Source organism: Mytilus trossulus, chromosome 14 (assembly GCF_036588685.1).
Source record: "Mytilus trossulus isolate FHL-02 chromosome 14, PNRI_Mtr1.1.1.hap1, whole genome shotgun sequence".
Taxonomy (NCBI): Eukaryota; Metazoa; Mollusca; class Bivalvia; order Mytilida; family Mytilidae; genus Mytilus; species Mytilus trossulus.
Genome location: NC_086386.1, coordinates 5,184,261 through 5,201,447, shown reverse-complemented (window position 1 = coordinate 5,201,447; position 17,187 = coordinate 5,184,261). Strand labels below are relative to the sequence as shown.

Genomic DNA, 17,187 nt, shown 5'->3' with positions numbered 1-17,187 from the left:
TATCTGTAATACATGTGATTAGTATGAACAGATACATCATTTCCTGACGTGTAATCATCACTTATAACCACTGATCATTGTTTTTACCTATCATACAGCGGATATCTGGATTTCTTTGAGAAAGGTGGATTAATATCAACAACATGGCATTTAAAATTAAATCAGGATATAGTAAACTTCCGGTAAATTCTACTTTATATTTGTCTTGTTTAAAAAAAAATGATTTGTTAATGGCAGTTATTTTTTATATCAACAATCCTACTACAGGCTCATTAAAATTAAATTATTATTTGACTTAAAATAATTGATCAGTTACAGTATTCTATCATGTCTATAGACATGATCATGATGAAAGATATATAGATATAAGAAGATGTGGTAAGAGTGCCAATGAGACAACTCTCCGTTCAAGTCATAATTTGTTAAACTAAACCTTTATCATGTTTATAGGTCAAAGTACAGTCTATTTATTCATACATATATTTTTTTAAATTTTTTACATGTATTTTTGGCATTTTTTTAGCACTGCATGTCAACAGAAAAATTCCTGCAGATCAAAAATACTTGTCCATTCTAATTATTAATCAATGAGCACCTTGCATTAAACTGGTGTTTTTAATACATGGCTATTTAACTTGTAAATTGCACAAATGCCTCTGATCATGCTAATACAGTACTGAAAATCAATAGAAACCTTTCTCACAGATAAAAGTGTTATTATGTATGGATGAAATGACGATTTTATTGTTTAGGTTTTGTGTACCTGGTAAAGCTATTATATGACTGGGACATTTATTGTTGTGGCTAGGTTTATAGTACATCTGCCAGTCAACCCATCAAACAGTTGTCAAATCCTATCAAAAACTTCATAATTTTGGATAATGTATTCTGAGATCCACAGAACCAATTATAAGTAGGACCAAACTTTGCCACAGTAATTTTTATGGTACTCATAGGTGGATCCAGGGGGGGGACCCTTTTGTGGAAAGAATTTGGTTGATTTTATAGGGAAATATTGAAACATGACTGTAGTGCCCCCCTCCCCCCCTTTTTAGGAAAATTTATGGATCCACCACTGGTACTGTCACTACTGTGGAATATTTATTTTCATCTGTACCAATTTTTGTGTGTTAGATATGGATAATAAACTCATCATAGATACCAGGACTAAATTTATTATATACGCCAGACGCTCGTTTCATCTACAAAAGACTCATCAGTGATGCTTGAATCCAAAAAAGTATTATAAAGGCCAAATAAAGTACGAAGTTGAAGAGCATTGAGGAACAAAATTCCTAAAATTTTTGCCAAATACAGCTTAGGTTATTTAATCCTGAGGTAGAAATGGATATTTGATTTCATGGATTTGTCAAAGTCTGTGTGCCTTTATTTAGTATTTATGCTTCATTGAACATTCAAATTTTTGGTTTAACTACGGTATATACCAATGTAATCCAAGAAAACTTGTACCCTTTGAAACCACAAAAAAATAAATGGTACCCCATGAAACCAGGAAAATTGCTATGCCAATAATCCAGGAAATTTGTTCCCCATTCAAAATTATGAATCCACAGTAACATGAGTAAAAATGAGTGTTACCAGGGATAAGATGTTTCATTTTATTGTTTGATATAGTATAAAATTCTCATTTCCCTGGTCACAAAAGTTCTAACAGAATGTTAGTTTTCCAGCGACCAACCCTTTAAGTTTCAATATAACAGTATTTTATACGCATAAACTTAATTAATTCAGTCACCTATTCTGAAGCTAGAGCACTTCCTGTTGTCCTTATCTACTAAATATAGTAAACAAAGTGTTGTTATAAGACTCTCTACAAAGTGGTATTAAGTGCAATGTCTATTTCATGTAACGTTACACTCTCAAACAATCTGGGGCTTCGTTTAGGGATAGAAAATAAGTTTTATATTTGTAAAAACTATAATTGCCATTTTTAGCTGGTCAATGTCTAAAAAATATGACTTTTTTGTTTTTGGCACCAAACTGTTGAAGGACTCTGTAAACCTGCTCTTCTTTTACTTTCTAAATGCCATATACAAAAATGTTGATGTTTTTTTTCTTCTGAACTTGATCTCATATGGTCCATGGGAAAAGCAATTAATATGATAATTTTTGTGTTTATCCATGTTAAGATATGTAGATTGTCTGTAGATCTTATTTCTAAAGTTTGTAAAAATAGATTTGATGTTACCTGGTACTGTATGTTATAATTTATTGTGTCATTTGTGACTTAAATGATTTCTTGTCTAAATTTATACCTGTTATAGGATGATCTGTTCTGTTTTATAAACAAACTGAAACAGGATTTACCAATTTGTCTCAATTCTCTCATTGTTAAAAAAGGGTGCAACATGTTATTACATACTTCTAAAAAAACTGTGAGACAACATGTTATTACATACTTCTTAAAATCTCCTTGAGAAAAAGTGGACCTATTTGCATCCCTTCATATATATATCATAATTGATTGAATCAATATTTGTACTATGCTTTTCAATGAGTCTATACAAATGTGCTGAATGTCATCTATGTCAGATTTGAAGTATTCAGTTTATACAATTGTAAGGGTCAGAGTATATTGACAGTTACCTCAATGTAAGACATTCACCTTAAGTTTAGAAATATAGCTAATCTCAGCCTCTGTTTTGGCGTAGAAACTGTCATTATGATATTGACAGGCCCCAGATTTAGGTGATGCCAACCCTCCTATATGGTTAATGCATAGAATTTTTCCAAGTCCTACTCCAATCTTTGCATTTCATCTGTAAACCTCTGGGCTTCATCCTAATAATAGAGAAAAAACAAAGTACAAATGCACCTCAGGAATAATGTTACATTTGATAATCATTTATACCAAGATATTTCCTGTAGAAATCTAATAAAACATTGTTTTGATATTTTCAGTAGATAACATAGAAACAGAAAATGTATAGAGAAACTTGATATGTCTATCTTAAAAAGAAATTGTGAGAAAATAAGTCTTTTTAACTCTCTGCACATGGTGCATGGAAAAAAAATAAAGTTAAATGGAAATATAAAGGTCTCTAGACAATAAGGTTTAATATATTACCTAGGAGAGAGTTGTTAGTTATATTCTGAACATCCTAAACATCCTAATTCTAAATTGATTTTGTTTTACTTTTAATTAAGACTTGAGTGATTTTGAAAATGTCAACATTTCATTAGTTTTAAAAGGAATATTAAAATGTTTTTGTAACAGGGAAATAATTCTGATCTTAAATAAAATGTTATAAAATTGAGAATGGAAATGGGGAATGTGTCAAAGAAACAACAACCCGACCAAATAAAAAAACAACAGCAGAAGGTCACCAACAGGTCTTCAATGTAGCGAGAAATTCCCGCACCCGGAGGCGTCCTTCAGCTGGCCCTTAAACAAATATATACTAGTTCAGTGATAATGAACGCCATACTAATTTCCAAATTGTACACAAGAAACTAAAATTAAAATAATACAAGACTAACAAAGGCCAGAGGCTCCTGACTTGGGACAGGCGCAAAAATGCGGCGGTGTTAAACATGTTTTTGAGATCTCAACCCTCCCCCTATACCTCTAACCAATGTAGAAAAGTTGCATGTTGAAGGTTATGAAGGCTCATGGGTGCTAATCAGTGGTTAGTAGTTAATAGGGCACAATTAATTTGAATTAGAATGTTTCTGATGGGAACAAAACATAGATATACACTGGTATAGTAAAGTTTGTCAGTAAGTCCACTAGTACCATGAGTACTATAACTAGTAAATAAAAACTACATCTTTTTATGGTTCGAAACATTGATGTCAAAATTAAATCTTTACCTTAGATGAAAGAATGCATTGCATAGTACATGTATTCACATTCACTGTTCATTTGACTTATATGTTGGATTAAAAATAGAACATCAAAGATTATTAAAATCAAATTTCATTTCCTTTGAATGTTTTTGTCTTTTAGATCTGACCCCTTAGATATGACATTAGATTGACAAGACATAGAAAAAGCCTGGGGCACAGACTCTGACTAGGTTCCTACCTGTAAAACATCATGTTTTCTTTACTTCTATCAAATTTACATATAGATTGACATTTGTCATCACTTTATTTCTTCCACAATAAATTTCCCATGAACATGATGAACCTGGTGGTTTTCTTATTTTATTTTTTTGAAAGGACAAATATGATACAAGTTTTTTAATATTTTTGGAAGGATTTCATTTAAAAACCATGAAAATGAAGGTAGTATCTTTAATATTTTTTTTAAATATTCTAATATTATGTAATAATATGTTCATTCATAAAGTATCAGTCGTTTTTAGTATGACAAAAAAAAACTGGGCATGTCAAATGACGCCATTGACATTGTGACGCTGATTAAATCTTAGGTTTAGGTTTAAAAAGGGAGATAGATATAAATATATTAATAGATCTAGATAACTTACATCTTTTTAATTTTTCATTTTAGTAGTTGAAAAAATAAATGATCCATTTATATACAACTTTATGTAGAGGTAATTCTTAGCTGTTTGTTTTGTTGAAAGTAAGATAAAACATGTGAAAGTCTAATAACAAATTCTATTGGTGTATATCCATCTAATAAAAGATGCCTTTTCCTATATTTACAGGTTATTTTAGAGAAAAAAGAGGCTGTGATAAAGTACAGTCCTACAGAAATATCACCACCCATCATTGCTGAAAAGATTGATGAAATGGGTTTCCCAGCCAGAGTGAAAACTGTCCATCCAGCTACTACAGATGCCAGAGTAGACAACTCCGAAAATAGCGTGGAAATTAGTGTGAAGGGGATGACCTGCATGTCATGTGTCAGGAATATAGAAAGTAGCATATCACGAGTAAATGGAGTAAACCAGATTTCTGTTTCATTAGAAAACGAAAAAGCTACAGTCATGTACGATTCAGTGAAAATATCTCCAAATCAGATTGCAGAAGCAATCGATGATATGGGATTTGAAGCAAATGTTGTGAAACAGCCAAAATCTTTAATAACAAGAATAACTGTTGAAGGAATGACCTGTCAGTCTTGTGTTAGAAACATTGAGTCAAACCTAAAAACCAAAGCTGGCGTTGATGAGATTAGAGTTTCTCTTGCTGACAAAGAAGCCTTTATTATTTATAACCCAGACCATACAAATCCAGAGGTACTGAGAGAGGCTATTGATGACATGGGTTTTGATGCCTCTTTACCCAGACAGTCATCTGTTGATAAAGAATTTGACCGTCTTGCAGAGAGAAGTTCAACACGATCAGGAGGCCCGGAATCTGAATGTGAAATTTCTATCGTAGGCATGACGTGTCAATCATGTGTAAGAAATATTGAAAGTAATATAAAGGATAAATCTGGGATCTTTTCAATCAGCGTCAGTCTAGAAAAAGAAAATGGAATGGTCAAGTACAACAAGCTAGTTACAACACCAGAGAGGATAGCAGACATGATTGATGATATGGGGTTTGATGCCAAAGTAGCAGGGGATACAGGGTCAGATACTGAGACAGTCACAGTTGACATCAGAGGAATGACATGTCATTCATGTGTCAATAATATAGAGGGGAATATCTCAAAGAATCCTGGGGTAAAGTCTATCAAGGTGTCCCTGGCCGATCAAAATGGTGTAATAGAATACCTGAAGAACAGAGTCACCCCACAGATGTTATGTGATGCTATAGATGATATGGGATTTGAAGCCTCACTACCAGGTAAAGATTTGAAATTTGAAAAATGTGTAGATGTTGATGGATGCCATGAACTTTCATATTATAGTTACAAAACTATTCATGGAGTGTGATATGAGAATGGAGACTCACATTTTTTATGTCTTCATGATACTTTGCAAATGTGTCCCATCTTTTGTCTATAATTTCAAGTGGTGTCTCATGTTTAAAGAGGATGTTTGGCCATGGTTTTCTATGACTGTTGTATATTTGCATAACACTTGTACGAGAAATAGGCAGAGAATCTGGGAAAAATAGTTTTGTAGTTTCTCATGAAGCTCTGATGCATTCAAGCTTAAACTTGTCCCAAACCTATATACTTGTATGCTATTCCAGTGAAATTTGATTGAAGAAAAATTCCTTGTACAGGCAAATCTCCTAAGTCCTTTTTCTGGTAACACTCAAATTCAGTAGGAAGTTTGGTACTTAAGATTGATTTTAGTCATCATTTAACACAGCATTTAAGGAGTTTTTTTTAATGTTAAATCTAAACCTAATTAATTACTTTGTATTTACATAGAGGGAAAGTTTTTAAAATTACCAAATAGAAAATATGTTCTTTATTTATCTTGTACTACTTAAATATATAGACATACTTAAGGTATGTTACATCCATGATAACATATTGTCTGCCCCACATACCACATCAAAGTATTTACATTGTTATAGAGACATAGGTATGCCTGTATAAAAACAGATGAAAAATTTAATGGATCACAATTTAAAACTTTGTCTGTCTTGTAAACAGTTCAGTTACTACAGATAAAGTGTAGATTAGTTATCAATGAATTAAATTAAAATTAACAGCTAAAAATCTCACTGCAAGATGAAGGTCTTCAAAAATGAGAGAAAATCTCATTAATAATTGAGGATAAGAATGAGCTGACCTAGCATATGTTTGGCTTTAATGACTGTGATGTGACTGAAAGGTTGTCAAAAAAAACTGTCTATGCTAGTACTGACCAGACCAGGTAAAAACAAGTAAACACTGGCTAATACTGGTCAACGGAAATTTTGAAAGGACACATATTATATATAAAAACCAGTCCCAAATAACCTGATCACTAAGTAAATGTGGAAATACATAAAGTCACTACATTACTAAGGGGCCAGTAGGGGAATGTTTAAGTTTTTTTTAATGGCACTAACATGACAAATGAGTATGATCAATAGAATAAATTAATAGTTACATGTTTTATATTAAAGCCCTTGTTCCTTACCACAACATAATTTTATATAATATAGTGTTAAGTTTTATTTCATTAGAATTATAGAATGAAAAAATGGAAGCTTTAATGTTGTTGTTAGTGCAGATTTGTGTGACAGACAAACACACAGACTTATGGAAAATAAGTCATTGTTCAACATTAAATGTGGAGGAGACAATTAAGAAATCACTTCATTCAATTTGATAAATGAAAATCTTTTTTTGGCTTCTTTTGAAGTAAATTAAATGCCAAGTGCAATACATATTCAAATTATGGGCCCAAATTATTCAATGGCAATACATAAGAAATTGATATGTATGAGTTCATGGTACAGTTAGTAGACATGATAGACACAACAAAATAGAGTGATCACAATACTTTGAATATCACTGTTTGCTCCGGATATTAGCAAGATAACCGGGTGGCAATATATACTACTTTCATACATGTCATATAATATTAGAATAACACATAAAAGCATTAAATTTAAAAAAATGATAAAATTGTCATTTGCTGGAAAAATAATTTCACAGATACACATTTATTTCTAGTTTTCTTTTATATGATGATTGAATTCTTTTAAATTGTAGTAATACACAATGACTTAGAAGTACCTACAGTAACTATTACTAGATCTGCTAGTCAGGCCTCTAAACTCAGTGGTACTGGTAGTCTGAAGGTGGATGTTTTAAAGGGATCTGTGCAGTTTAAAAAGGGTGTAAAAGATGATGATGATGATGAAGACTTGGAGAAATGTTTTCTACATATTACAGGGATGACATGTTCATCATGTGTCAGTTCTATAGAAAAAAATCTCAAAAAAGTTGAAGGTGAGAATGGGTAAAATATGTCCTTATAAGTTATATATATGATTTTCTGTAAAGTATTTCAATTTTGAATATCCATTAATACATAAGTTCCACATGTTTCAGTGATTCAAACAGTTGCCTTCCCCACAATTGTTTCTAGCTCTTGTTTGCAAAAAGAATCTCCCCAAAGAATACTAAAAAAAGAAAAAGTGGTAATTTATTAACGTATAGCAAAAATTAATAACTTGAAGATATGCAATTTATTAGCAAAGAGTGCAAACTGAGTTTAAGAAAAATTAGTATTATGTATATAACACAAAAGGTGGTATGATATATTGCCTTAAAAAAATGTCCCTCAAAGACCACAGAACAGATCTTAGCTACATATAGTATTATCTTTACACATTACTCATAAATGGCCCAACAATATTTATGCTGAAATGAATTGTTACAAAATAAAAGCTAATGATATAAACCAATGGATTATGATAAGATATGATTATATTTGCAGGTATAAAACATGTGCTGGTAGCACTTATGGCACAGAAAGCTGAAATCAAATATGATCCAGAATATATATTATCCAATCAGATAGCTAACAGGGTCAATGACCTTGGGTTCCATGCCACTGTTATGGAATCAGAATCCCTTGGAAAAGGCACGGTTGAGTTACTTGTAAGTTAACGTTATAATTGAAAAATAAGGAGATGTGGTATAATTGTTAATGAGACAACTTTCCCCCAAAGATTAAATGAAGAGGATATAATCAATTATAGACAACTACGAGAAAAACCCATACTCCATGCCAGTATAAAAGGCCCATCATGAAAATATAAAACTAATCAATTGAGAAAAGTAACCACCTAATTTTTAACAAAATAATTTATGAAAAAAAAATATGACAGACATGAACCAATAATAACCACTGAACTTGAGGCTCCTGGGATATGCATACAAAGAATGGGCCAGGGATATATATGTGAGTGAGGGCTCAACCCTCCCCTAACCCGGGACAGTGGTTTTGTAGCACAACATTAAACCAAACCATCAGATGGATATAAAGCAGAAAACATCAAACAAAATCACAGAGTGGATGTGGTACGGTACTCATACATCCCCACAACAACAAAAAAGACACAAAGTACAGATCTGAAAGAACTCACAACTACTGACAGCTACTTCAAAGCCAATTACAACTTATTTAAGAAATTTTGTGTCTTAGTATTATTTAAACCGACAACTAACAGTATCAATCCCCTTGGTTACCATGTCACTGTTATTGAGTCAGAGTCCCTTGGCAAAGTACTCAAATGTTACTTGCAAGCTATTGAAGATTTGAAATATCTGTACTCTTTGCTTTAATTGCAAGCTAGATTTTGAATTGTTTTATGATTTTAAATTATTGATGTTATTGTTTTGTCAAACGTTAATGCTCTTTGATTGCCATTTATTGGAAATACATTCTTCTTTTTCTTCTACTTCTTCTGTAAATATACATGATGTGTTTTGTCCAATCTGTGATAGGTTAGTTATCTAAAATTCCATGTTAAAGTCTTTGTGGTAGGATGACTATTTAATGTTCATGTAACTACAATGCAATAGTATGCTCATTAACATTGATTAAATCATGTAAAAGGCTCACTGAGAATATTTGTTGCCTTTTACAAAATATCATGTTTATTTATACTGCAGCTGTGGCATTTAATTTGAATTGATTGTATAATTCTTTTTATTACATACTTAATAGTTATTACAAGTAGATTTAGTATGTCGTCCATTTCCACTGAACTGGTACACATTTTTATTTAGGGGCCAGATGAGGTCCACCTTCAGATACAGAATTTTTCTTGCTGCATTGAAGACCAATTAGAGGCCTTAGGCTGTTATCTGCTCTTTGGTCGGGTTGTTGTCTCTTTGAAATATTCCCCATTTCTATTCTCAATTTAATGGGTATTACAATAAATGGTAATCTTGCTGTATCAGCAATCCATGATGATATCAAAACCTCTATCCATGATGATGTCAAAACTGCTACTTTACGGAATTTTCCTTTGTTCTTGCTGACCGATGATTTCCTTTCTAAGCAGAGTCAAGTGATATGAAAATTATTGGTAGAAACTAAGAGGACATGTGGCCTTGCTAATGAAATTGACATTAAAATGACAACATGGTGATAGCTAAATGATCAATAAGCTTCACAATTCACCTGTTTCTGATTCTTATACTTGTTGTTTTTTTTTTTTTAAATTTATCATATTTTAATGAAATCTGTACATTTGTTAGTTTAAAACATCAAGTACCGGTACCTTATCCCGGCCTCTTATACTTAATAATTGTATTATTCCAAATTAATGTTAAATAAATGACTTTATGTATGTAAAGATTGTTTTAGGGTTACCAAAAGTAAAACTATTATGATATTTCTATTTAACAGATAACTGGCATGACATGTTCGTCATGTGTACACTTGATAGAATCTACACTGGTAAAGGAAAAGGGAGTTTTAACGGCTTCTGTTGCCTTGGCAACCAATAAAGGAAGGTTTACCTTTGATACAGAGATCACAGGACCAAGAGACATAATAGACAAAATTAAGGTACTGAGTGTTTTAGTGTGTACTGCATACATTAATTTAGGGGGCATCTATAGGCAAGTGGTCAAAGTAATTCCCATCTCCTGTATCACTATTTTTGTCAGAGAGCTAATTATAGAAATTGTGATACAAGAAAAGCATAAGGAACATATTAAGGGAAATCTGTTGAAGCATTATGGGCTATGTGCCTACGATACAAAAGTCTATTGTGTAGGGAAGTTTTAAGATAATTATCTTGATACTTAAAGTAAGACAGCCTAAACTACCTTATTTTAAAGGACTATCAAACTGAAACTTGTCTTAGGCTACCACAATATTATTCATTCATCTTTTAAAGATATGACATAGATTAAAGATAAATGAAAAAGTTTATTCCATTGAAGAAAACATTTCTAATATATAATTGATGGGATTTTTGTATATTGTGCACTTAACTTGCTATTTTATCAAAATTGATAAGCAAACAAGGAAAACACATAGAACTGTTTTATGTCCAAACCGAAAATTCAAACAAAAGTAATTGTTTTATAAAATTAGTATAAATGTGATGTCAATTAGAAGAAGGCACTGTATATGTATTTTCAATATTTTTACATGTATATTATATTTATTACTTTAGGCATTGGGATTCAATGCAGATTTGTTTACTGATGATGATAAAAATGCTTCTAGATATGACCATAGACATGCAATAAGGAGGTATGTAAATACAACAATGTACTTATATTTATTTGGTAGGTTGGAAATACAAAAAAAAAATACTGTCATAAATTTACATAATATTCTTCTCATATTGACAAGGAAAAACATACATAGAAATGAATGATCTTTGTAGCTAGGCTGTACAGATTTTTCAACATATTAACTACATGGATGGTTAGAAGTCTCATTAGAGTAAATTGAATATAAATAGGCAAGGTACTAATGATACTTAATTGAGTATGAAGCTGAGATGCACCCTCTTGTTTTAAAAACATCAATAATCTATGTTTTGCATGTCTGTGTTCTTTCCAATTGTATATAAAGGTGGATTTACACAGAACTATTTTTATGCCCCACAATAAATGTTGAGGGGCATAGATGTAATCCATCTGTCCATCTGTCTGTCCGTGTATCCCATTATGGATATATAGTTATTCTTAAATCAGACATTGTTTGGTTAATAGAATATATCCAAACAATTAATGGAAAATTGTATCACATAAACAGAACTTTCTACCATTTACCTGTGCTACTATTTATAATGCACTTAATCAGTCAGAAATATCAAAATTCTATTTTTTATTATTCTATTTTTAGATGGAGGAACTCATTCTTATGGTCGTTGATATTTGGTGTGCCAGCCATGTCTATAATGATGTACTTTATGTTTGTGGAACCCCCTGACGATGACCATGCAGATCATAGCAATATAACGGGGAACATGACAACACCTAAACCTAAATATAATGGTCACATGTACCAAATAATGTTGACACCTGGACTGTCGTTAGATAACCTACTAATGTTCTTATTGGCAACACCTGTTCAGGTAAATATAATGGTCACATGAAAATAATAATGTTGACACCTATGGTTGAAGTCATAAAACTTTGCTCAGTGCTTGGAGCACAAAAATCATGCTCAAAACATGAAATCCAGCATTTTGATTGGTTGCTTTTTGAGTATGAGTACAAAAAACTGATTTCGAAAGTTATATGACCTCAAGGCCTGGACTGTGGTTAAATAACCTTCTGATGTTTTTATTGGCAACACCTGTTCAGGTAAATCAGAAAATTAGAATCAAGTATATATCAAGAATTGTGCTATGGTAATTAGGTTCTCACTCCTAGGATATTGGTTTTACATATATCCATTGAGTTGACAGAGAGTTGACACTCTGTCTTCCTCCACCAATAAAAACTGACCCCCATAAAAATACCACAATAGGTCTGAGTACACAGCTATCGTCCTTTGATTTTCGTTGTCCACAAATATAGTCCCTAGTGTGTACAGTGTGATACTTGCCAATTTTATTTTATACCCCTTTCAAATTGATTTCTCCATGTCTTATGCCTCAAATAGCAAGTAGGGGGTTGAAATAATACTGTAAAAAAAGTTGGGTCATGAATTTTAAAATAAAGTAGTGATTTGGTCCAGCTGAAAAAGGCTAAAAATTAGCACTTCGGAAGCTGTCAAAAGATTTCAAGACCCCTTTAACATAAAATTGTCCATATTTTGAGTTTGAGCCGATGAAGTTTTATATAATTCTGATATAATTTGTCTCAAAAGAAGTACAACACACTTAAAAAATATAATGGAGAAAGCACAGGTGGGATTTTTTAAATTTTCATTTATTGTCTTAAAGAAATGCACTATGAAATAACTGTGTACTTGAACCTATAGTGCTGTAAGTGGGATGAAACACCAATCAATGCAATCATTTAATCAAAGTTTCATCATTTACTCAATATCATTTGTGTTATTTCTCCATCAACACATTCTTTATTCTCTCTCCTTTTTGCATTTGTCATCTTGTTATCTCCTCTTTTCCCTTAACTTTTAGAAAAATCTTTTTTTTTTATTTCTTTGTCAATTAGAATAAAACTAAAGTTAACCATAATCATTCTTGGGGTACCTAAAATAAAATTGTTATTCATTATTAAATTTCCTCCACTTACGATCAGAATCTGATTTTTAAGCCCAGGCCATATATCTGTTTAATAAAGTTTTCATTTATGCTATTGGGATCATTTTGATCTGCATTATTGATAGTAGCAGTGAGAAATTGAAATGGGTTCTCTAATATCTTTAAAAACTTGAGAAAAGCAGTGGAAATTGAAAACATTGATACTAATAAACATGTTATTGAATTTATCTATTTCAGTTTCTTGGTGGTAAATATTTCTATATACAAGCTTGGAAAGCAGTCAAACATAAAGCTGCTAACATGGATGTATTGGTTGTCTTGGCAACATCCATATCTTACACTTACTCCATAATAGTTGTCATTGTTGCTATGATACTCCGTGAACCAATGAGTCCTGTTACATTTTTTGAGACAACGCCAATGTTGATGGTTTTCATTTCTCTTGGAAGATGGTTAGAACATGTCGCAAAGGTATACTTTTTATTTTATGCAAAAAGCCATGGCCAGTTAAAAACTTATGATTGGAGGCAGAGCAATATGATTATATATCACTATATCTAATTAAAATCATCATTATCTTATTAAAAAGATAGTTATTATGAAAAAAAAAAAATTCTATGTCACTGGATGTCATTATCCGTCTACAAACAGGTGTGTGCAACTGCAACTTAAATAACCAGTTAATTGCAATCATTTATCCTGAACTATAATATACTGTTTATTTCTGTATCAAATTGTGATTTTCTCCTCCCTATACTGTTAACCGACTTATTTTCAAGGATTCTAAGAGATGATTTATTTTCACAATTTTTTACTTTGCAGATCTATTTATGAGTCAAGTAGTTCCTAGTAAAACATATACAAGACAATTTATTTTTCCTGTAATTTTTCTACATATGTAAGGGGGGATGATCAATGGCTTGTAATAAATTAATTGGTTTATAGTAGTTAATTGGACTGTTTTACACTTATACTAGCAAAGCACAATCCTTCACTGTACTTTATTTGAGTTGTATATTGCGGTGTAGGAAGACCAAGTGAACTTAATTTCAAACTTTCGTATCAAGGAGGAATACTTTCGAATTACATTGTATAAACAGTAACAAATAAATTTTTAAAATTGTTATTTTTTTTTTAAATGAAAAATGAGAAAGTCTGGCACATTAACATTATGTTTTATATTTGACAGGGTAAGACATCAGAAGCTTTAGCCAAACTGATGTCACTTCAAGCTTCAGAGGCTGTATTATGTGAGGTAGACAAAGAGAACAACATCTTGAAGGAATCCACAATCAGTGTAGATCTGGTCCAGAGAGGGGATGTTTTAAAGGTATTTATTGCTTGTATTTATGTTTATTTAAATCTGGTCCAAAAAGGAGATACATTATACATATTAAACTGAGTATAGATCTAGACACAGAGGAGATTTTATAACTAAAAGGGACAGTCAGTGCAGCCATTGCCTCTAAAGACAATGCCTATAGAGGCAATGTAGTGTGTGTGTTTTACTTATGTATAACCACTACAATGAATATATGAATGTTTCTAAGATATCTGAGAAGGAATTTTAACACTTAGTAGTAGTTCAGGTTTTGTTTAGAGAATGAATTAAAAAGGAATATTATAATGTAATGATCACAAATATATTGTTCATTAGATCTGATACTTTTTTTACCCTGATTAGTCTAGTATTTAAGGTGTTTTGAAAGCAATATTAACTATGTAAAAATAGCAAAATTAAGCAAGTCCCCGTATACATGTATATATTAAAAAACAATGCTGTTACATTTCCAACTGATCAAGTTCATGAAGCATAATTTTGTAAATTATGATATAAGGGAGATAACCAAGAAATACATGTGAAAAAAATAGAAAATTGTATTTTTTTGTCAACAGACACATTTTGGTAAGTCCTGTGTCATAAATATAATTTCAGAATATAATTAAAGCATATATTGTATTCAGTATTCAGAAAACCTAGTAAACATACTTATAATGTTGTATTGATTTCCAAATATCTATAACTTTTTGATGCTTGTTCTGTTTGAAGGTTGTACCTGGTGAAAAGATCCCAGTAGATGCCAGAGTTATAGAAGGAACATCAACGTGTGATGAATCTCTGATTACAGGAGAAGCTATGCCTGTTGTTAAAACCACAGGTAACTGGTGCTCCTTATTTTGAATAAAATTGAGAATGGAAATGCGAAATATGTCAAAGAGACAACAACCTGAGCAAAGAGCAGACAACAGCCAGGGGCACCAATGGGTTTTAAACACAGGGAAATAATCCAGCACCTGCAGGTGGTCCTCAGCTGGCTCCTTAATAAAATTGTGTACAAGTTTAGTGTTTTAAAATGGACATCACATTAAACTCCAAAACATGAATATACTAAAATATAAAAAAGTTACTTTAACAAAGGGTATAGGCTCCTGACTTGGGACAGGTGCAAAAATACAGCAGGATTTAACATCTTTTGTGAGATCTCAACCCTCCTAAACCTCTAGCCAAGATAAAATAAAGAAACACATAGCAATACACACAGTAAAACATGTTTGTCTGAGTTGAATTTTGTATTGCAGACAAGAACAAAATCCATTCTAATAGATGATTAACTACCATGTATATTACATTTGTTAGACAGTGTTGTAAATTTATAGATAATTCTGTGTTTTCAAACTTTGCCATTTATTAAGTGAGTCTGAAAAAGGTATTAATTTCAGTATTGCAACAATTGGTTATTTTGAAAGAACTCTCAAAAGATAAAAAGAAATAGTATTTGAGAATTTTTGAATAATATATTTTGTCTAGTATGGTGTGACCATAAAAATAATCAAAATAAGTTGCTACCAACAATATTATGTCAATAAAACTTAAGAACTAGTTTTCTCACCAAGATTTGTTGAAAATTTACATTTTCACAGTTATTGAAATAAGGAGATTTAAACTTAAACATATAATGTAGCAAATAACATAAAAAAAAGTTAATTGTGTGGTCTATATATGTCTGGTATTAGTAATAATTGCTGTCCTTTGACCCAATCTTATTCCCATTTAATTAATTATTAAATCTTCTGTGTTTACCAGGCAGTGATGTAATCATTTAATTAATTATTATAAATCTTCCGTGATTACCAGGTAGTGATGTGATAGGAGGCTCTATTAACCAGAATGGTATGTTGTTAGTACAGGCCACACATGTAGGATCAGAAACCACTCTCTCACAGATTGTCAAACTGGTGGAGGAGGCTCAGACATCTAAAGCTCCAATTCAACAGTTGGCAGACACCATTGCTGGATACTTTGTTCCTATCGTCTGCTCTCTGTCGACCTTGACCTTGGTTGCCTGGGTGATTGTGGGATATGAAAGTATTTACAACATTGATCCTGAGTTTGATGTAAGTTTTTTTCAAACTAAAGTGTAATCTGCATAATTATTACAAATTCTATTAAAATATAAGGTAATGATATATCAAAAGAAAACCTTCCAGTATAGCATTAAAAGCAAATACCCTTCAGTCCTGTAAATTTGTTTTAATTGAGATGGCTTGTAAAAGTAACATGATTTTCGGCAGTATTGGCCACAGCTTTATGATTATTCAACTTTAATTTAAATATTTACACACAGATAGATATTGTTCAGCTACATAAATTGAGATATTTATTATATTACCATAGTTTTTCTGTTGTCTCTTTGTCTAAAAGCATAAGAAATTCTCTTTGAAAAGAGATCTTAAACCGTTATATTCACTGCAACAAAAATAACGATAGAGGTTGATATATGATTTAGAACAATGATCAAAATATTTTTTTGTTGCTTTCAGATATAGAATCATATTCAAAACAGTGTGGTTCTGGCCATTGTTTGACGACCTAAATTATCCCATTGACTGGGACAGATTAGGTGAACCTTTGTCTGTAACAACCATTGCTCACTTCTAACTTATTATAGAATTTAAACTGTGGGGTCACCAAAGGTTCTCAACGCCTTTAATAATAAAATAATTCGAAAAATTATTCAGGAATAACCTTTATGTTTTGATTTATATTATTGATATAAATCAACACATTGTATTATTCAGGATTGGTTTTTCGAATTGCTTTATTTAGGTGTTGAGAACCTTTGGTGACCCCACAGATTCAGTGTCTTTAACAAGTACATAGTGAGCAGTGATTGTTACCAACGAACGTTCACCTAATCTGTCCCA

The 17,187-nt window shown here is 31.6% G+C and overlaps 1 protein-coding gene across 7 annotated transcripts in view; it reads left to right on the top strand.

Annotated features, from left to right (window-relative positions):
* LOC134695717 (copper-transporting ATPase 1-like) overlaps window positions 1–17,187 on the top strand; it is a 40,480-nt gene that overhangs the window by 14,818 nt on the left and 8,475 nt on the right. For 5 of the 7 annotated variants that reach the window (XM_063557091.1, XM_063557088.1, XM_063557089.1 and 2 more), the window contains 10 exons: window positions 4,638–5,727; window positions 7,541–7,780; window positions 8,271–8,434; window positions 10,194–10,355; window positions 10,972–11,051; window positions 11,652–11,883; window positions 13,219–13,452; window positions 14,171–14,311; window positions 15,032–15,140; window positions 16,118–16,377. In XM_063557091.1, the coding sequence (XP_063413161.1) occupies window positions 4,638–5,727; window positions 7,541–7,780; window positions 8,271–8,434; window positions 10,194–10,355; window positions 10,972–11,051; window positions 11,652–11,883; window positions 13,219–13,452; window positions 14,171–14,311; window positions 15,032–15,140; window positions 16,118–16,377 (2,712 nt within the window). Of the gene's footprint in view, window positions 1–60; window positions 183–4,119; window positions 4,252–4,637; window positions 5,728–7,540; window positions 7,781–8,270; window positions 8,435–10,193; window positions 10,356–10,971; window positions 11,052–11,651; window positions 11,884–13,218; window positions 13,453–14,170; window positions 14,312–15,031; window positions 15,141–16,117; window positions 16,378–17,187 lie in introns of those variants that run through there. The other 2 variants (XM_063557094.1, XM_063557095.1) reach the window with 2 other exon arrangements.